General features: G+C 37.5%; 1 protein-coding gene across 2 annotated transcripts; it reads left to right on the top strand.

Moving 5' to 3' along the window:
- The first annotated feature begins 249 nt into the window (after positions 1-249).
- Positions 250-21,934, top strand: LOC112173014 (ACT domain-containing protein ACR3). Of its 2 annotated transcripts, none has more exons than XM_024310558.2 (10): positions 250-672; positions 798-876; positions 1,791-1,927; positions 18,133-18,254; positions 18,494-18,539; positions 18,850-18,964; positions 19,228-19,295; positions 19,571-20,188; positions 20,286-20,390; positions 21,440-21,934. In XM_024310558.2, the coding sequence occupies exons 4-10, from the start codon at positions 18,184-18,186 to the stop codon at positions 21,758-21,760; spliced, it is 1,344 nt and encodes a 447-aa protein (XP_024166326.1). In that variant the 5' UTR covers positions 250-672; positions 798-876; positions 1,791-1,927; positions 18,133-18,183; the 3' UTR covers positions 21,761-21,934. The 2 variants fall into 2 exon arrangements, with proteins under 2 accessions (XP_024166326.1, XP_024166325.1); XM_024310557.2 differs by having other exon boundaries at positions 793-876.
- Positions 21,935-22,704: the final 770 nt, after the last annotated feature.

The raw sequence follows: 22,704 nt of genomic DNA, 5'->3' as shown, positions 1-22,704 counted from the left end.
TTGAGAGAGAGAGAGAGAGAGAGAGAGAGAGAGCAACCTATATTTCTTTCTGCCTTTCAAAAAAAAAAAAAAAAACTCTCAATTTCTTTATGCAAAGAAAAACACATGGCCCCGACCCTCCTCAAGCCACGTGAGAAACAGTGAGAGTGGAATGACAAAAGAAGCGCGCTAATCGTACAAAAATTGGGCAAGGCGAAGCAGAAGCAGAAGCAGAAGAAGGAGCTGTTCTGGTTGCCGCGTCATCTCAAACCATATAAACCCTAGAATTAATGATTGGATGCAATTTATATTAATCTTTATTAAAGTCAGTCCAAAAGAAAATTAAGATTCTAAAAACAAGTCGAGGCACTATTCGCCGCACCTTGCCACGCCATGCCCAAGTGTGTTCCATTTATTGTTAACACCACCACAAAATAAAGAGAGAGAGACAGAAACAAGAGAGAGAGAGAGTGGCATTCCAACGTACACAAAGCCACCACAACAAACAGACCTCTGCGCTATTTCAACAACACTCTGCACCCACCCACCTCCTCCTCCTCTTCCTTCTGCCTCCTAGCTTCCTCTCTCTCTCTCTCTCTCTCTCTCTGCTATATATCTGTACCTAGTTATTTCAACCATTCCAATTCCATCATGTAAAGAATTCTGCTTTTCTTCCTACTACCCTTTTTCAAGGTAAGTTTCATTTCATCTTTTCAAGCTTCTTTCCTTACTCAATCTATATATATACTTGGGTTTTTTTTTTCCCTTTCTTTCTATTTATTTTTTTCCTTTTTTCTTTATTTTATTGTGCAGTTCAGGATCTGGAGGCCATGTTTGCGTAAGTTGGAAGCTAGCTAGCTGGGTGCATAAAGATAAACAGTCAAATACATGCATCTGGTACGTAATTACGGTTTCTCTGAATTTGCAGTTTCATCTTTTGAGTTTGGATTTGGATTGACAACTTGTGGTGTGGAGAGCTTAATCTCTCACAGCCTCACAGTTTGTTGAAAAAGAACAAAAGCGGAATTTGTCTTCCAGAAATTTACTCCCAAATTTTTTTCCTTTTGCTAAAAAATTTCAAAAAGTTTCTGTTTTAATTTAATTTTCGAAAAGCGGAATGAATGGTCATGTTCCATTGACAACTTCATGGGTGGAAGATGCATTCTGGGACGGTGGAGATACGGATGGTGGTGCATAAAGTTCAGAATCAAGTCTTTATTCCTCTTTTTTTCTCTCCTTCCCTTATTCTTTTTTGGTCAAAATACATTTTATTAATGGTTTATGTAAATTTAAAATGAAATGATTCTAATTTAGGTAGTCCAATTTATTGTTTTTTTTTTTTTAAATATTAACCGGTTGTCAATTGTTATATCGAAGTTTCTTACATTTGTCTGAATGAGAACAAAGAACACTAACTTGTTTTTCGCTCACACAACAATAAATCACAAAAAATATTACTGTTACTTGTGATGCATGTATGTGGTGCATGTCAACTTTTTACTGTTAAACTTGGATCAACTCAACCATTAGTCTCTGAGATGAAAATGAGTATATATATAATACAAACTTATTGATCCCCACATAGCTATATTTAAGGTTATTGAGTTTGAATCTCTTATTATTCCAAAAGCAAGTAAAAGTAGTACAAAAACTAGCTTAACGATGTTAGGCTCACTTGCTTAGGTAACTAATGCGTATAGAAGTGTCATATTTTGTTAACTGCATATAAAGTATAACTACGGTCCATTATATTTGTACGCAGCTGAAACCTTAACTTGTACTGTATTGATACTTTGTCATTTTGTGTGCAGGACATTTTTACCAGTGTGACTGTGTGAGTACCTCTCAGCAACAACTAGGAACCTCTTTAGGTTGAATCTTGCTGTTGTCACACATTCCAAAGTCTCGACTTTTTATTCCCAAGTCTCTTCTGCATCGGCAAGGCGAGGTACACACAAACAATTTTGGCACGTTGACACCTTTGCCAAAAAAAAGAAGTCAACTACACTGTTTTATTATTTTATTTATTATATGATTTCTCTATAATATCCTCAGTAAAGGAAGTAGTGTAAATGCAGAGGGCATTATGGACAACTTATAATATAAACTTACATTAAATATATAAAATAATAAAGAAAGTATGAATTTTTATTTTAAGAGAAAACGACAATACATTATGATAAACACAATATCACACTCTTTGTTTTAGTACAACAAAAGAGATATCATCTAAATAATTATATTTACTCTCTAGCAAAACTATTAACGAAAGAGTAGCGCTACATATCCTAAAATATTTTACCAAAAGTGAATATCAAATTATGTGGCATTAGCCACATCAACATTTTTTTTTACAAACACTAGTAAAATGGATTTTTTGATTAGCTTAGTAAATTTGAGATTGAACTCTCTTAAAATTTTCTTATACATAAGATGCAGGTACCAAACAAAACTGACATTGCCACCATAAGATTATCTACAAACATGAAGCTTTATGAAAAACTAAGGTGGATCTTGGTTGTCAATACCGACATATTGAACTCCAAGTCTCCAATCTAGCCAACACATGCAGTTGATAAAATTTTGATTTTTTGGAACAATGATTTGCTATGCATCTTTATGGATTCTGGTTATATTTGTCGAATCATAATGAAATCTTGTTTCCATGGTTGATCGATTTTCTACGGCAATCATCATATATGCTCTAAGATCAATATAAACCCAAATTGTACAATTTAGACTTCAAAATTTATGGTTTTGAATTTGATAAAGATATGAAAAATCATCTAGCTTTGAGCTTTTCAAATTTTTTTGCTTTGGGAAGAGACTCAGAAAATGAGAAATTAGAGAAAATTGAATGTGGAAATTCAATGAATTTAAAAATTAATGTAGAAATTCAATTAATACAATTTGGAAATGATGTGGCATTTGTAATCCATGTTGGAAATGACGTGGCTAATGCCACATCATTTGTGATAGAAATTTGGTGTCTCAATCATTTTCCTTAACGAAAAGGAGCAGAATTCTAGAACCACAGAAAATCAAAAGCTAAGAACTCATGATCTTAAGTTTTTCATGTCGTTTCACCTTTCAAAAAAGAACTAGTACCCGAAAATCTAAAACTAGCAATTTTTTTAGATAGCACATAGCCACATATTCATTTGGACAAAGGCAAAAGGTCAAGACATCTCTGAAGGACAAATAATCCAAAATGCATGATCTAGAGCGCAGAACCCGAAAAAAATAAAACACCCCAATCACTAAAAGGAGAATCAGCTTCACATGAGTAGAAATACATTTGCATTTGCTCATATCAAGCGTGCAGTCGATCAGTACTATATAGATCACTAATGATACATTCAACCCAACGAGACACAATGAGAGCCTCATGTAGGTTGAATGAGCCAAAGCATAACCCGAAAGCAATAAAAATCGATCAATGGGTCCCCAAAAATGAAGGAACCACAATTAGATTCGAAATGGCAAAGAAAATCCACCATATGCTAGAAGGTAGATCGGGGAAAACGAGTTAGATTAACCAATAGAAAGAAGAAATACCAAAGATGGTGGTGAGGAAGGAGAGAAGATAAAAAGCTAAGGGTTTTTACAATTATTTTGCTATCCAATTTGAGTGCTTCTATTCATACCTCCACATTTGGTATATGGACCTCCTCAAAGTTTTGTAAAAATTTATATCTTGTTTAAGAATATGAGAATTGAGAGAGATTGAAGAGAGAATTGTGTGTTCCACTATCGATAATAGGAGCCCTATATATAGGGATTAAAAAGTACATATTCTAATGATATAAGGAAAACTATTCCGAATAGGACTAAGAATTCTAGAACCTTCTCTCCTATTACAATCATAGAACTAATCCTAGTTTGACAAGGCACAATAAATGTCAACATTCTTTAACAGTACTCCCCCTTGTGCCGCTCAAACTTGGTGGTGACGCTTCAATCGTTGCCTCGTTAAAAACCTTGCTTGAGTGAAAAACCCTGTGGGACAAAAACCCACCTCGAAGATGAGAAAAAGAGTACAACACGTCCTTTACTCTTCAAAATCGAACATATAGACATCATACCTCCCCCTGATTTCTACAATCATCGGAGTTCGGATATCTTTCTTAATCCAATGCTCTTCACATGTTTCTTGATGGTGGATTTAGGTAACGACTTAGTGAATAAGTCTGCTACATTATTTTCTGATCGGATTTGATTCACTTCAATTCTTAGAAGTGATTGTTGTTGTTGATTATAAAAGAATTTAGGCAATATATGCTTGATGTTGTTGCTTTGATGAAACCTAACTTCATTTGTTCAATACAAGCTGCATTATCCTCATAAATGTATGTAGGTTCATCTGTGGTAGACTTCAAACCACAAGTTCCTCAAATATGTCTAATTATAGATCTTAGTCATATGCACTCACGCACGGCTTCATGTAGAGAAATAATCTCTGCATGATTCGAGGAAGTAGCAACAAGAGTCTGTTTTGTAGACCTCCAAGATATCGCAGTGCTTCCCATGGTAAAGACATAACCCGTTTGGGAGCAACCTTTGTGAGAGTCAGAGATACCCTGCATCTGCAAAACCCATTAAAACATCATTGCCATTTTGATGGAGGAGACGAGGAGGACGCCGACCACCATGGGCGGCATCCGCACCAGTGCCTGCCACTTGGCCGGTCATGATATTATGGACGGCTGCTACTTGCCTTCTGGGGTCCGATCCCAAACTTCCGTCATTCCTTTTCTCTCTGTAGGGATAAAATAGACTCATATCAATCGTATCTTTTAAGTATCAAAAGATTGTCTTTATACCAATCCAATGGCGGTGTGTTGGCGTAGAACTATGTCGAGCTAACAAGTTCACTGCGAATGAGATGTCTGGTCTTGTGCATTGAGCTAAGTACAATAATGCGCCTATTGCACTTAAATAGGACACTTCGGCTTCTAATAACTCTTCATCCTCATCCTTTGGACGAAATAGATCTTTTCCTAGCTCAAGAGTACGGCCAATCATGGGAGTACCCACAGACTTTGCTTTATCTTCATTAAAGCGCCTTAGAATTTTCTGAGTATATGCAGACTGATGGATCAAAATCCCATCATTACGGTGCTCGAGTTCTAAACCGTGACAAAACCGTGTTTTCCCAAGATCTTTCATCTCAAATTCGGATTTCAAATATTTAGCAGTTTCCTTTAACTCATCTAGAGTTCCAATTAGGTTCATGTCATTGACATAAACTGCTACATTTGCAAATCTGGAACTTGTTCTTTTAATGAACATGCATGGGTATATTTTATTGTTAATATATCCCTTCCGAATCAAGTAGTCACTTAGACGGTTATACCACATCCGTCCGGATTGTTTTAATCCATATAGTGAGCGTTTTAATCTTACTGAAAACGCGTTCCATGGTTTAGAGCCACTTGATTTGGGTAATTAAAGTCCATCTGGAACTTTCATAGATATCTCTGAATCTAGATCCTCATAGAGATATGTTGTAACCACGTCCATAAGCTGCATGTCAAGTTTTTCGGAAACTACTAAACTGACAAGATAGCAGAACGTTATAACGTCCATTACGGGAAGATATGTCTCATCGTAGTCGATCCCAGGGCGTTGTGAGAAACCTTGAGCCACAAGGCGGGCTTTATATCTAACAACCTCATTTTTCTCATTATGCTTTCTAACAAAGACCAATTTATGGCTAACAAGCTTTACATGTAGGGGTGTCTTTGTTATAAGCCCAAATACCTGTCTTTTTGCTAGTGAATCTAATTCAGCTTGGATCACATCTTTCCATTTAGGCCAATCTGCTCTTCGTTGACATTCTTCAACAGAGCAAGGTTCGATATCATCATATTCTATAATTCCTTTTGCAACAGAGTATGCAAAAGCATCATCAATAGAAATAGAATTTCTATTCATCATCTCATGTACACTATTGTAATTCATGGAGATCTCCCTATTATTTGGAATTGGTTCTGACATTGGAGTGTCCCCCAATGATGTCTCTTGGACATAACCATAATCCGGAATATCTTCATGAGACTGATTATTCACATCGATGATTAATGGATTATTTTGTGCCAAACTCGCTTTCTTTCTTGGGCGAGAGTCTATCGAACCTTTGGGCCTCCCTCGCTTCCTTGTAGGGAGCTCGGCCTGGGCCACTGCGCCATCACTATTGTGGGCAGTGGCGCCATGCCCAATAATACTAGGGACGACGCCATGTCCTGTATTTTTAGGGACATCAATCCATGCAGGCACGTTTATAGCAGGTATGTGTAATCTCGTCACTTCAGCGATATCAGAAAACTCATCAGGCATCGAATCTGTTATGTTCTGAAGATCGAGAATTCTCCGCACTTCAATTTCGGACTGTGCGGTTTGGGGATCAAGATGAGATAAAGTGGGGACAGACCATGACAATTCCTATCGTTCTTGTTGAACATTTATGTTTTTATCTCTCCCTAACGACTGGAAGACTGTCTCATCAAAGTGACAATCCGCAAATCTAGTGGTAAAGAGATCACCTGTCAAGGGTTCTAAGTAGCGGATAATAGTTGGAGAGTCATATCCAACATAAATGTCTAATCGTCTTTAAGAACCCATTTTGGTGTGCTGTGGCGGCGCAATTGGCACATAAACTGTACACCCAAATATGCATAAGTGTGAGACATCAGGCTCATACCCAGCCACCATCTGGGATGCAGAAAAGGGTTGAGTGGCAGTGGGCCTCAGACGAATAAGCACAGCTATATGTAATATTGCATGGCCCTAAGCAGAAATAGGGAGATTGGTGCGCATAACCAATGCTCTAGCAACCATTTGTAGTAATTTAATGGCAGCTTCTGCGAGACCAATTTGGGTGTGAACATGAGGAACTGAATGTTCAATTTCAATCCCCAGCATTGTCAAGTCTTATAGACTTAATAGGGTGATCAAGGTGGTGAGCCCTTAACTTAATAATTTGTGCTAGGAGTTTAGCAAATGCAGCGTTCCTTGTGGACAGTAGCATGACATGTGACCAGCGTATCGATGCATCAACCAACACCATAAAAATATCTAAATGGTTCGCAAGGTGGTTGAATAGGTTCACAAATATCACTTTGGATTCTTTGTAAGAATGAAATATTTTCTTTAGTGTCCTTTGCATAGGATGGTGTCGATCCTCATTTTGCTAAAGAGCAGGCTTTGCAGAATGAAAGATGGCCTTTAGAAGCAACCAATGAGGATTTTGGTTGAGCCATGAAGTCACAATTGACTTTAGAAGTAGAATTTGGAAGCAAGGAAACACAGGTGGCGTCAATGCCACTATTGGGCCACAGGGGGACGGCGGCGCCGGCCGTTGATGGCCCGACTTGTATAGGGACGGCGCTGTGAGGCGCAAGTGCTCTTCCTTGGTCCAAAATTCGATTTTTAATTCTTTTCGTTCTGAAAAATGGATGTCCATGTGAAGTCTTTAGTATACGGATCATCATATCACTACCGAGGTGTCCCAAACGGTCATGCCAAAGCCTATATGTGTTGGAATCCCATAAATCATCTCTCATGACATTGTTGGATTCAATAATTCGAATAGTGGTTGCATACAACCCACGAGAGCGACACATAAGTTTCTCTAAGACTTGTTTATATATGTAGTCATTACAGGTGATGCAAAGGAACTTTTGTCCATTCTCACAATGTGTTTCCACTTGAAAACCATTGGCTCTTATATCTTTGAAACTCAATAAGGTTCTTCCAGCCCTAGGAGCATAAAGAGCTTCGGTGACATTAATAGTTGTGCCATTTGGCAACATAAATTGGGCTGGTTCTCTATCATGAATCAATTTAGATGATCCAGCCATTGTAGTCATAGAAGATCGAGTAGGCGTCATCCATAGAAAGAGTTGCCTATTTCGAAGAATAGTATGAGTGGTTGCACTATCCACGAGGCATTCTACCTCTCCGGGAAACATATTGAAAAATAATAAAGTTCGAAATTAAAATATGTCCAAGACATTCAAAAGTAAATTGATACTTTATTAATAAAATAGCCAATGATTACATCAAAGTTTCTTGACCAAAAATCTAATCCAAAATAAAATCAAACCTAGACAAATCGTAGTCACTTAATCCGTTTGGTAACTCCAATTTGGTTGTGACTAGGTAAGGTAAGGCGAGATTTTGGTGGAGCTATGCTCACTTTTAAAACCGTTCTCTCAGTTCAAACCTTTCCTAGACATCACAATTAATCTTGGATGAGCCTAGTGAGAAAGAGTTACTACAAAATGTCATTTTATTGATTAATGCATAATTGCCATTACATAATTCTTGGAAAAATAAAGGACTATTCTAATCAAAATCTGCGGCATCCTCGTGCACTTCTTTGTTAGATTTGAAGTCCGCTATTGTGAGGTTGACGCCATTGTCATCACCATCATCTCCTTCTTCGGCAAGATAGACTTCTTGCTCTCTCCAGTCCCTATATGCCTTGTATCGTGCAACTAATTGATTGCTTGAACCAATGCTCACTTGATCCACATCGATGACACATGTCATTGTGATTGCCTCCCTTTAATTGAGATGCATTGTTTTCACTTGGTTGGCGTTTCCTAGAGAAATTGGCGCAATTACCACGGCCTTGGGCGGCTCGTCCATGGCCCCCTCTCCCACATTACCATGTGTTTCCACGTGTCCGTCCTTCATTCTGACGGTTTCCTTCCTTTGTAGGGCGGTTATATGGACCTACACATCCATTTTATCCGTTAACTTTAGGGTTCCGCTCCTTGTGCCCTCCTTTGGGTGCATTATTATAATTCGTCTCATGAACGCTCTTAGTTCCAACTTCTTCATGAGGATATTATCATGTTTCTCAACTACATACATGGCATTAATTAGCTTATGAAACCTCGTGATCCGTCTAGCCTTGTACTCACCTCTATATTGCTTGGATACCAAAATTACTGAGACGGGGAAGGTGGAGAGAGCTTTCTCCATTAGCTCTTGCTCTGTGATGGGTTGTCCACAGAACCCCAACATGGTTTTGAGGTGTAGAGCTTTTGAATTATATTCAGAGACAGACTTGAAGTCGGTGAATTGTAGATTGCTCCATTGGACCTTCAAGTCGAGGAGGAGGGAATCTTGGACATTACCAAAACGCTCTTCTAGCACAACCCATAGTTCTCTAGCATCCTTGATCACCATGTATACCAATCAGAGTGATTTGTCCGTGTGGCGTCTCATCAAGATGAGGGCAGTGGCGTTATTTGTAGTCGTACGCTAGAATATGAGCTCAGGGTTTGGTGCCTGAATTATGGGTAGGATCCCTTTCAAAGTGAGATGGTTCTCAACATCTGTGACCCAACTGTGGTATTCCGAGCTAGTTGAATCAAGCATAGGAAAATCGAGCTTTGGTTTTGACATCCTGAAAACAAGAAGAAGAAGCAGATTAGTTTCGGAGTCAAAGCTTCCACGAAAACTAATAAATAATAAGATTTTCGAGCTATGCTACCAAGAAATTGATTTCCAAGAATATTTGGATTAGACCGAAACAATGATGTTTATATAGTCATAAATCGATGCTTACAGTCGATCTTAGTGTCTTACGAACGCTCTTAATTCGTTTAGCGTGAATCCCCATGATTCCGCTTTTCAAAGAATCGAACCCACATTATAGAAAGGTGGGATGTAGAAGAAAGAAGGTTGCAAGTCCCCGAGAAAAAGAAAAGAAAGTAATACAGAAAGAAGGAACCTTAATTAAAACTTACTTGTTGATTCGGAGATTGAAACCTTGAGTCTTGAATTCTTTGAAGTTTGGAGACGATGTAGGTTGATGAAGGGGCCTTGGTAGGCTCGGTGACTCATGGTGGGGTGATGAAGGGATGGGCCGCGGGCGGCGTGGAGGATGCATGCAGTGCAAAGGAGAAGAAGACGTGCGGCGCAGTGGCTACAGGGACAGCAAGCGCACGGGTGTGCAAGTGGTAAGGCTAGTGTGGGCTAGGTGCAGCGGTAGTGAAGCTAACGGTGAAGAAGATTTTCGGGTTTTAGGTTTTTGATTTTTAGGGCTAGGGCTAGGGTTCGTGCTGATAACGTGTTTAAGAATATGAGAATTGAGAGAGATTGAAGAGAGAATTGTGTGTTCCATTATTGATAATAGGAGCCCTATATATAGGGATTACAAAGTACATATTTTAATGATACAAGGAAAACTATTCCGAATAGGACTAGGAATTCTAGAATCTTCTCTCCTATTACGATCATAGAACTAATCCTAGTTTGACAAGGCACACTAAATGTCAACATTCTTCAACATATCCCATTTAGCCTATCTAGAAAATAAAAATAAAAAGTCTTTCACTCTATCTTATTCTTTAGTTCTTTCTCACGTACTCTTCTCTCTAATTCTTCTTTTCTCTCTCTCTTTTTTAAGAGAGAAGAAACCTCTTTGTATCTTCTTGTGGTTGATGGGAAGCTAGTAAGTAACTATCAAAATAATTAGGGTTGCTTCCGTTGCTCTCTTGAATGATGTATATGATTTAAGTACTGCATTTTCTAAAATCGTATACCATTCAAGACATAGTATAAAACTTGGTAATTGAAAAAGGATCCGGATATCAAATCAAAACACCAATTAATACATAAAATTAAACCAAGGAACATACCTCTCCAACAAAGCTTTAATCTTACAAAATCTTTTTGCATCCTCGATGCAACTCTAATCGTCTCCCTTCTTCTGATGCAAAACCAAAAATATACATCTACATGTAAGTTAGCTCTATTTACTTTTTTTTTTATTAATCTGTACCTTTCAATTCCTCCGATTCGAGTCTTGAGTTTGTAGTTCAAATATCTCATAAAACCTTGGATCCAAACCCTTTTGTTAACTACATAAACCATTTAGAAATAAACAAATAATACATCGAACAGACGTCTGAGGAGCTCTCTCCTCGTGTTTTTCTACGGTGGCCGCAAGGCTGAGTTTTCAATACCCATATCACAGATCGTCCTTCCCTGCTCTTCTTCCAATCCATTTCCATCTTTCCACTCATTTGGATCTCATCTCCCTTACCTTCTTCAACCTGGTTCATCTCGAGCATCTACATGGGAGCCTTCGTTGCTGCGATAGCGGTCTCGCAACTGGTGGTGGATTTGATGCCAGCTGGTTGGGCGTTTTGCCTCAGAGGAGAAGATGGTGGCTGCCCTGGGTCAGATTGTGCAACTCTGCTCTTGCTCTTGGTTTCTTGATCCAGGAGGAGGCGGTGATGCTGGTGGAGGTGGTGCTGTTGGCGGCGGTGATGCTGATGGAGGTGCTCCTAGCCATTTCGTTCCAATGGTGGTTAGGGTTGTTTTGGGCCCCCGGGTTGTCTTCAGCCTTAGTGGTGGTGATGTTGGCCATGGCAGCATTCTGGGCTGTGGCAATGGCAATGCAGACAGTGTTGGTGAAGCCGGTGATGTCGGCACTGTTGCTAACGGCAGCGTCGCTCAAGTCAATCTGCTTCTAGGGTGGTTAGGGTTTGATACATGCCCTAGGATTATCTTTGGGATTGAATGTGGGCTTAGTAGCCCACTCTTGTTTTTATTTTAGTCTTCTTGTTTTTCTTTTATTTTTCTTTTCGTTGTGCTTTAATAATGAAATGGGGCTCGGTGGGGGAGGTTTAGGGTCCATATGAGGCATCCTTTTGAGTACTGCCCTTCTCTTTCTCCCTACAGTTAGAGCATGCTGTGTTTGTCAATACAGAGTTATGTTTAGGATCTCATTTTATTGGGCCACACATGTGGCGGGTTCCTTTGTAACTTTGTTGGCCGAAGTAATGAAAGTGTTCACGTTTCTCCTCAAAAAAAAAAAAAAAAAAACTTTAATCTTATCCTCTGTTTTTATAGGGAGAAAGAGAACTTACCCGAATCTAAAACCAAACCCTTGATATCTCCACAGCTACCAAAATTAATTAACAAAATAACTCATCAACAAAAGAGAGAAAGAAAGAGAAGATTGAGGAGAAACAAAGAGACAGAGAGTGAGGAGAAAGTCTAAGGGAGGAAGAAAAAGGGGGAAGATGATGGTTTTTTATTTTTTATTTATTTTATTTTTTATTTTTTAAGTTTATTAAGGGCAGAATAGATAAAAGAAATTACAAGAATTTGAGGAGGTCTACATACTAAATGTTTTCAATTTAAGGGTAGAAAGACTTTTATTCAAGAAACAATACATCATAATAGTATAGGAACACTGAGATGTTAATGATGACTTGATTCTACATGAGACACATCGTTCCATGAGTAGCACATATCTACTGTTAGCCAAATAGCCACCCTCAAGTATAAGGGGTACAAGTAGTAGTATAGTGATTTAAGAAGGTTATCGAACCCACGAGGATTGGATTCCTTTCACTAGACAGGATGTGAACCTAAGGAGAGCTAGAATATGCAAATATACAATCACGAACCTAGAATCACAAGGAAATCTAGGCTCATGGTGAGTATGTGAAGATGGAGTAGTGATTAATTTGATTTTGGTTCTTTGAATATAGTTTGGAATTGAAAACAACTAGAGGTTCAAATGTAAACTAAATTACTCTAAACTAAACTAGTGATCTAATGAATGGAAGTTAGGATTTAGATTGTCTACCACTAATCTCCCTTACAAGAATTGATGCATTTCAATATGAATGATGCTAAATTAATTAACCAATTTCTCTCGCATCCCTCTCGGGTATAACAAGGGACATGCTCCTTTTGTGATATCAAGTAACCCTTCTCGGGTGTAGTACTTAACTACTTAAGTCATGCATTTCAATCCGGTTAAGTATCTAATGCATTACCCTAAGTGCATAAAGTTTGGAGATCAAGAAATCATGCAAACCAACCAATCTTATCTCTAAGTGATTATAATTCACAACCCCTACATGCACGCCTAGTGTGCTTTCATGCTTTAACATTCAAAGGTTACCAAGCTCTAAACATTATATCATGACATAGCAAACACACATACTCAAAGTGGTAAAGTCTAAGCATATGCATTCAACTCTTGAACTAGCATGTAGGCATATTAAAGAAAATTGCATCACATAATATCATAACATCAATCCATACAAGATTGGCTAGGGCTTTCAACCTTAGCCCCAACAAATTACTACTCACTCATAATTACATATATTAACTTCATAATCAAAGTAAACAATCTAGAGTAAAAGGGGTATAGTTGGCTTGGTGGTGTGTTGGATGGTCCCCAAGCTCACGTCTTGGTGGTGGTGGTGATTCGCTCTCCTTCTTGCTCTTGAAGATTTGATGATAAAAGATAGTGAAGCTTGTATTATGTATTGTGTGAATAGGTGGAGTAGATGGAGAAAATGACGATAGAAAAGAGAGTGGAGAAATGATATAGTAGTGGTGGTGTTAATGGAGGTAGAGGATAAGAAATGGTGGTGGTGATGGAGGAGATAGAGTAGCATGGATAGTATGAGTTTGGATTTTGGGAAGTGGAGATGGAGGTTTTGTTATGGAGATAGAGAGAAAAAAGATGTATTGGGGTGGAATGGGTGGTGGTTTAACAGTGTAATGAATGGATGCTTATGTGACGAAGAGAGAGAGGAGTAAAATGATGAATGGAAGCGAAAAGGAGCAACTCAAGCATTGTAAGAAGCATGGAGGTTGAGTATGAGAGTGGTAATAGATCCTAAAAATAAGAGAAAAGGGTATGCAAGAGATGGAGTAAAAAGAGGGAAGTAATTATGACCTATTAAAGAGAGTAGAATAGAGAAATATAGCTAAGGTAGAAGAGAGGAGCAGCTAGCTCTCTTTATTGTGCATGGGAAGAGTGTTGGAGTGGTTTTGGGTCACCAAAGTCAAGGTGACAAGCATGGGAGAGAAAGTGTGCATAGGGATGCCTATCATCCAAAAGATAATATGATGGATTAATCTTGTCATAATCTTGTAGGATTCTTTCAAGACTCTCCTTGATAATTGCAGCATTATAGACCTTCTAAAAATGCACAAGAAATCCGTCTGAAGAAGATTTTTGGCCAAACTGCCCTGTTTTAACTAGGATACGTTTTCTTTCTCTGAATCTTCCTTCTTGGACAAGGGTTGACTTGATATTGCCATGATTCTGGATGGTTCTTGGCTTATCCATGATCTATGACATTATATCTTCAAGAATGATCAATAACCTTCTAGCAAAACCCAAAGTAAGTCGCTGGAAAAGATCTCTCAAAAATCTTCGTGAAAAGCTGACAGTTTCTGCCTTATTGGGAAGCGTATTTGCATTTGATTTCCTGCTGCCTCGTTGATAATTCTTACCAATTCTTTGGCTAATGTTGAAGTACAACATCATATATTTAAGAAATGCTGGCCCTTTCTATAAAGGCGCTGTTGGAAGATTACAAGAAATGCTCTCCAAAACTATTCCCGAAAAGCTGATTCTGAAACTGCAGTTTTCTGCTTTCCAGCAACTGTTTTGCATAACGATTTCCGTGGACTTCCCTTATAATTTTTGGCCAAAGGATGATCAAACTTAGTCCTTTGCATCAGTACTTCATGATCCATGGCTTCATTTCTCCATTTAAACTCCTATTTTTCTGGGATTACTTCACGAAGTACTTATGCCGCCAAAAGTGGTGGTGCATGGAAAATTCGCTGGAATTTCACTTTTTTCTCCTTTTGTCAAGATTTTCTACAAAACATGAAATTAGATTAGTCAACACTAAATTAGACTTTTAGAACAAGTAATTTCCATGTTTTAGGGTACAAATATATATATGAATTATGATCCAACAAATACCCCAAACTTGAACTTTACTTGTCCTCAAGCAAACTACCCCAAATTTGATACTACAATAAAGACATCTACCTACTCCATCCAACAATTTCCTCAAAGAACACAATATAGCTAGGGCATGAAAATCAAGGTAGGTCTTAAAACTTCATGGATCATGGATCACATGCTTGCGTTTTGAAATGTGTAACATGTCTCTAATTTGTCATTTCAATGTACCAAAATTGAGAATGCATGTCAAACCATGTTAACCATAAACTCACAAGATATTTACTCTATTTTTCACACAAGTTTTTATGGGTTAACTATTCTACACTCAAAACAATCTTATGCAATACGCTTGCTCTTCAATCTTATCTCCACTTATCAACAAAATTACATCTTGGACGAAAAAAGACTTTTATTGCATGTAATGAGGCTTAAGGTGAGGGGATTAATAATTGAAATGAAATGGAATAACAATTTTCAAGCAACTTAATAAGCAACATTCCTTTTGAGATTAAGAACTTAAGAACTAAATATGCTCAGACTTTCCACTTTCTCAAACCACTCCTCCAGACTTAAACAAAAACTAATTATTGAATTGAAATAACATTATTTTGAGATTTTCTTTTGTTTCTCCTCATTTTGCTTTCTTTTTATTTATTTTTTTCTTGATACTACTTTTTTTTTTCACTAATATAAAGTAAAATAACAAAATAAAGAATACCCCCACACTTATTCTTTTCCGAATACCCTCAAACTTGATTCTCTTAGCATCATGACAAAAACAATCTCGTATTGCTCATTAAGAAAACTTGAAAGGGTAAGGCAAGTGTTTAAGTTAAGGGTAGATATTTATGGTGTGAAGAATTGAAAGGCTAATTGCACAAAGGCTCAAAATGGCAATCTAAGGATATTCAATCTTTTGGGACATACTCATTTGGCGATGGTGGATTCCTAATTGCCTAATTCATTTCCAAGATGTAAAATTTTGACAAAGAGTTTTGAAACATATGGAGCAAGTTCTAGAGATGCAAAGCAAATGAGATTTTCACTCATGAAGAAATTAGTGCTTAGAACTATGCGTGCACTTCAATTAAGCTCAAGTCTTACTATATGGCATTTAATAGCTCCCACATGTCTCACTATGCTTGTCTAGCTCAATATATTGGTATGACAAATATGGATGTAAATGAAATTAAACACTTGATCCATAATGATTTATTTTAAAAAAATAAAGCTCATGAGACCCAAACATTCTTTCTAGCCCATTTTCAATTCAAGTTCAATCTCATCATTGGTGTTGGAAGGCACTAACTAAACACAATAAACAACTAAAAATCACAAGAGCGATCCAAACTAGCAAATTTTTAAATTTTAGGCACTTTAAAGGTTTTGGACCAAAATAAAACTTAAAACATAAAACGAAGTTTTTCTTCGCCCCACACTTAAATCTAATATTGTCCTCAATGTTAAAATGATGCTCTTAAAAGCTTCTCAATAAAACATTCAAGCATGGATGAAATAAAACTACACAACTTAATATAATTACTAAAACAAAACAAGCAAACACAAGCACAAAAACACAAAAAAAAAAAAAAAAAATTAACACAATTACAAAAACAAAATGAGTAAACACGAAACACAACTAAATGCAAGAGTCAGAAAAGCTCCCCCTTGAAGACCATGTTACTTTCCTCAAGTTACCAACAAATAAGGCATCAAAGCCTTCCAATCCAAGCTCATAAGTTTGGTGTTGCATCAAAAATGACATCCTTCTTCTTCATCTTTTTCTCTTATTCAAAGACTCTTTAGTCATGCTTGGCAACCTCCAAGTAGGGCTTTGTTTTTGATGACTTCTAGCCGGTCCTTAGAAGTTACCACCATTTGTTAGGGAGGATACTTCTTGTGCAAGACGAGCCAAAGGAGTTCTTGATTTGTCATAGAGGCAAGCACAAAAGCAATCCATGAACTCTCCAATGTCTCACCAAAGAAGTGGCTTTCTTCTAATCTTCCTTTTCTTTTCAATAATGGATCTTCCAAGTATCCTTCTTAACTCCTCCTTCAAAGATGGTGCGGACTTGATGCTTGGAGGAAGGAGTAGGTGGTAGAGGTATGTGAGAGTGAGGTGGAGGGTTGTGAACATGTGGACCACTTCCTTCCAATCATTCACTTCATCATAGAAAGCATTGAGCACTAAATGGTGGATTGAGAGGTAAAAATATCATGATCTCAATACTTTCTTCATTGTGAACATGAGTGCTCAATGTTCTCTCTTGCTCCTTGGGAAGATTTTCATGGGGCTCCTTAGATGGTGAAGGAAGGAAAATCCTTGATTCTTCAACTTCTTCTTCATGACAAGGCATGACAGAACTTTCTTCATCTTGGAGAGTCTTGGCCTCACGTGGAGGGATCATGGTGCATGGATTCAATTGTTGCATATTTCTCCTCAAAGTGCTCATCATCTTCTTGAAGATTATCTTTAACAACAAGCCCCCTTGCTTTCCAAAATTGCACAAAACCATCAATGCTTTCCTTCATTTCTTCTTTGCTCATTTGACGGCTTCCATAACCAAGTGGTTCTTCTTGTATAAATACATCATCATCTTGAACTTGAATAGGGAACTCTTGCTCATGATGCTCAATATACAATTCTTCATTTGAGGTTGACTCCATTTGATCAAGGAAAAGTTGTGGCTCTTGTAGGGTGGTAGATGGTTGGTCTAATGCATGATGAAGTTTGAGTTGATCAATCTCTTCCTCCATTCTTACATTGGAAGCTTTCATCTTGGCAATGGCTTCTTGAAGTAGAGATCTTAGAGACTTTTCTTTTTCTACTACTTCTTCTTCTTCTACTTCTTCTTCTTGAGGATATGCTTGGGATGCCATAGTCTCTTGATGCATGCTCATTTCGTACTCATACTCTTGCATGAATTCTGGTTACTTAAATCTCAAGACACACTCAAGAGGTGAGTGTTGTTGAGATCCACACAAAGCACAAATATGGTTGAAAGACATGCGACTTTGGGTGTAAGGCTCCCATTGTTAATAAAGTTCACCATAAAAGCTTTGTTGCTCAAACTCCCTTGGATCATTCCATCCTTGGGTCCATCTATCCATAGCTTGAAGAAATTATATATGTACCTATAGGTTCTCAAAGGATTAGTAACTAGAAATAAAATAAAATGCAAGGTATATATAAAAATTGAAAATTGTGACTTTTTTTTAAATTAATTATTTCACCAAGTAAAGAGAAGGCCCCCAAAGAGTTCCACCATTGGTTTGACACCTAAATCAAATGTGCTGGCCTTGACCTGTAATCTCTTTTCCTCGTGCATGTAATTTTTAGTTGTTTCTGATTTTAATTGGCTAACTTTTGCACTCTAAATTCTTCTGTGTCACAGGAAGGTACTTCTGGTTTATTGTTGGCCATAATTCGATTCTAATCGACTTAAATGGCAAGAGTTTGTTGGCCATACTTTGATCCCGAGTATGAGAACCTGAGCACAAGAATCAATCCCCCAAGGTTTGAATCACAACTAGAGTTTTGTTACACAGTTTCAGTAACCTAGTGCCAATTAATAGGGGTCTCTAGATCCTTTTTCTCCAATAATGAATGAGTAAAATTTCATTTTAAGAGGGCAAGGTGTTAAATGAAATGCCTCAAAGAGATGACTACTATTGTTGTTTTCGTGTGCAGTGACTGATTAAGTAGCACGTCTAGTTACTCTAGTAGTCTCACATTTCTACATAATATGTTTTCAGGGTCTCTGTGGACAACTCTAGCTGCAGTGCCTGTACCCTAGTCAAGGTGATTTACTCTAGTAATCATTACAATTATAATTCTATTGGCGTATATAACATCCTGGCAGTCAATAGTGGCTGAATACAATAAATTCTTTTCCTCCTTTGCTCATATGACTTTACCTATAAAGCATTTTATACACTTCCACTGGTATTTGCCTGTAATGCACTAAAAGATTGTATTGTTCAAAGCTTTGCAGTCAGACATATACATATATACTTGTTAGGTATTACTGGATATCTTGATCAACAGATAGGACTTACTTTGCTTCATATTTTTTTCCCACATGCTAAAATTAGTGTATTTATCTTTGTAGGTTGATAGTGTCAATAAGCCAGGAATTCTGCTTGAAGTTGTGCAAGTACTGACAGACCTTGACCTCATAATCGCTAAAGCCTATATCTCCTCTGATGGCGGATGGTTCATGGATGGTACGTATGTATATGTTTTGGTAACTGCTAAGATGTTAATCTATTCTGGCAATTTTTCCTCTCTAGAAAGAAAGCAAATGCCATGTCAAATAATTCTTGCTTTAGACCACTTTAACATAAGGGAATTGGATTATATACCCTCGGCAAATCTTCTGCTCTAAATTGACTTCTGCAAAACAAAAAATATAATATGTAGGAAAAAAATAATGGCAAATCTTTCTTGAAATGATGACAAATGACATTTCCAGATTTTATTTTAACAGTGTTTCACGTCACTGATCAACAAGGAAAACAGATTACAGACAGAAAAACCATTGACCATATCGAGAAGGTAAGCCCCTACTGCTCTACTATTGTAACATGCTTTTTGATTCTTATGCACTCCCATTCATTGACCGATAGCGGTGGCTCTGTTAGCGTATTTCAAATGTTAACTATCACCTTTGTCATAGTTCCAAACTGGATGTAATAGTTTCACTTTATAGAAAATGCAGGCTTGTAAATTATTACCCAAGCCTCAGCATTGTCCCAAGCAGCCTGCATAAAGGATTACTTTCATGTGATCGTATTAAGAGCTATCTTGTCTATGATTTGTGACATGAATAGGCTTTAGGACCAAAGGGCCACATCACAGAAGTAGTGAAGACTTGGCCAGGAAAAAGGGTTGGAGTGCATTCTGTAGGTGATCACACATCCATTGAGCTAATTGGAAGAGACCGCCCAGGTCTCTTATCTGAGATCTCCGCTGTCCTTGCCGACCTCCACTTTAACGTAGTTGCTGCTGAAGTATGGACACACAACAGAAGAATAGCCTGTGTTCTTTATGTCAATGATGCTACATGCCAACCTGTGGACAATCCATCCAGATTATCTACCATCGAAGAGAGACTCAAGAACATCTTACGTGGGTGCGAGGATGATGACAATGTAGGTCACACCAGTTTCTCTATGGGGTTCACTCATGTGGATAGACGGCTCCACCAGATGTTGTTTGCTGATAGGGATTATGAGGGCCGTGGTGGATTATCAAATGAGGTTGATTTTCCTGCCTGCTTCCAACCCAAGATCACCATTGAGCGTTGGGAAGAAAAGGGATACTCGGTGGTCAGTGTCCGGTGCAAAGATCGTGCAAAACTTATGTTTGACATTGTATGCACACTCACTGATATGGAATATGTTGTTTTCCATGCCACCATCTCGTCTGATGGTCCATATGCATCACAGGTGCAGACATTACTGCATTTTGATTTGCATCATCTTCAATCGTCTCAATGATTTTATCATTAAAGCAATTGAAATGGTGTATATAATTTGATTGAAGGAGTATTATATTCGTCACATGGATGGTTGCACCCTTGATACTGAAGGCGAGAAGGAAAGGGTAGTCAAATGTATTGACGCTGCAATTCGGAGAAGAGTAAGCGAGGTTAGTGAAAACCATATACAATTTACATAATATTATCTTCTTAATCTCAAGTCCCTAACATATTGTGGAAGAAAGAGGAAACTACTGCTATATCAATTATGAACAGCTAGCCGATCAATGTTAAACTCAAACTTCTTTAGTCAAAAATATATTTCACCATAGAAATCGGAATATATTGCTCATTAGATTGAACATATAATTTTAGATTTTATAGCACATGCTCGATATGTATATATCGACAGGATAATGTGTCTATAACCTCCAATTATAGTTTTGTCTTGTGTTTCTACTCACAAGTATCAGTAGCAGCTCCAAGTCTTTGTTTGTCGTCCCAGCAATCATTTCCTGCAAAAAGAACTTAATGAATACTGTCATAAACAGTGATTACATGGTAACGCCCATCTTGAATGCCTTATAAAACACTATTTAAACCAGAAAATGAATCTGAGGGAAAAATAAATAAAATTGGAGCAATAAACGCAAAACAAGAAAACTTGTAGCAGATATCTGTGTCTTAAATAATCATTGATTGAACTGCAGTCAATTACCTTAAGCGTGTCTTAGAATGATGCAATGAAGGAACATACATATATCTACAGCAAACATTAGTGTCACAGCTAAGCAGAAGTGTCTTGACCATATGCCTGTTTCCAGTATCATGATGCATGATTATGTAGATCAAATTCCTATATTTGTCATAACTTGTAATCAATTAATTGTTATAAACTTCACTTTTAGCTCTTCTGCTTTGGATTTGATATACAAAATTCCTACTGCGGTTCTTCAAACATAGGTCTGTATAAGACAATTTTATATAATTTTCGAATTAAATCCATTAAACAAAGTGACTGCAACAGAAAAACTGCCATTGTCTGTTTGAAAGTTGAGAAATAGAATAATTATACCCTTTCATAAGCCGAGCACATTGTGCTGTTCACTTGTATCAATGCATATTCATATTTTTAAGCATTAATTGATGTTGTATACAAGAAAGATATGCTTTCTCGCGTCTTGATAGAATTAATGGATCAAATTACAATGACATTCAGGGTCTTAGGCTAGAGCTATGTGCAAAGGATAGGGTAGGCTTGCTATCAGAAGTAACAAGGATCCTGAGGGAGAATGGATTATCAGTTATAAGAGCAGGTGTCTCAACCATTGGGGAACAAGGAATGAATGTCTTTTATGTTAGAGATTCTTCAGGGAATTCAGTGGACATACAGAAAATCGAAGCTCTTCGTAAAGAAATTGGACACAAAATGATGTTCAACGTGAAGAAAATTTCAACGAGTTCCAAGGCACCTGAGACTAGTGGATGGGCCAAGACAAGCTTCTTCTTCGGCAACTTGTTAGAGAGGTTCTTGGCTTGACAAGATGTCCATCTACTTGTAAAAGACATATTGCAAATGTACAGAACAATAAATCTGTTCAGGTAGTTAACTGGACAGAGTTTCTGCAGTTGTATACTTTGTGTAATATGCATGCTTGTTATTTGTAACTTTTAGATCTTCCACAACAAGCTTCTCTTTTTATCTTTTCTTTTAGATTTCATTTTGAAATTACTTGGGGTTGACATTGTTCAAACTGGAACAAAGGAAATGAGACCATATTGAAGAATGGAGGTTTCACCTTTCCCATATCACTTTGAGCTTCTCGATTAAGTTTCAACTTTACAACCAGAGATAGAAAGAACATCGACTTGATATTGTAGAACTTCAAAAAGCTAATACAATGAACAATCATCAAAAACAGCCATCCAATTTCAAATAGAAATTAACAATGTAAAAAAAGTCTATAGTTCTTGTTGAACTGACCAATATTGAGAAGGGAATACCTAATGAAAGCGGTCAAAGCACTACCTCCATCACGACAGTAGTGTGCAGGTTTTTATTTTTTTTTTAAAAAGAGGGCTGGTGCGGCTGCCCTCAAGCCTTGATTAATGAAACTGCAGAATATAAGGGAGGACGTAGAGCTTAAACCCCATAATACAATAAACATAAAAAAAAGTCTATAGTTCTTGTTGAACTGACCAATATTGAGAAGGGAATACATAATGAAAGCGGTCAAAGCACTACCTCCATCACTACAGTAGTGTGTGTTGAAGGATGTCGACATAATGTGTGCCTCTACAAATTAGGGTTTAGAGTTGTAATAGGAAAGTGTTCTAGGTATTCAATTGTATTCGGATTCTATTACCTTTTGGGTACCTTGTAACTCCCTATTTAAAAAGCTCCTATTATCAATAATAAACACGATTACAATTCTCCTACAACACGTTATCAGCACGATGCCCTAACCCTAAAAACCTAATAGC

The sequence above is a fragment of the Rosa chinensis genome, chromosome 6 (assembly GCF_002994745.2).
Source record: "Rosa chinensis cultivar Old Blush chromosome 6, RchiOBHm-V2, whole genome shotgun sequence".
NCBI lineage: Eukaryota > Viridiplantae > Streptophyta > Magnoliopsida > Rosales > Rosaceae > Rosa > Rosa chinensis.
This window is presented reverse-complemented; position numbering and strand designations above follow the sequence as displayed.

Excerpts from the sequence above, each read along its gene's own strand:
- LOC112173014 (XM_024310558.2), top strand. The coding sequence starts at position 18,184 with ATGGCAAGAGTTTGTTGGCCATACTTTGATCCCGAGTATGAGAACCTG. Across the intron at positions 18,540-18,849 it reads GTGCCTGTACCCTAGTCAAG|GTTGATAGTGTCAATAAGCC; the intron begins GTGATTTACTCT and ends TTATCTTTGTAG. Across the intron at positions 18,965-19,227 it reads TGGCGGATGGTTCATGGATG|TGTTTCACGTCACTGATCAA; the intron begins GTACGTATGTAT and ends TTATTTTAACAG.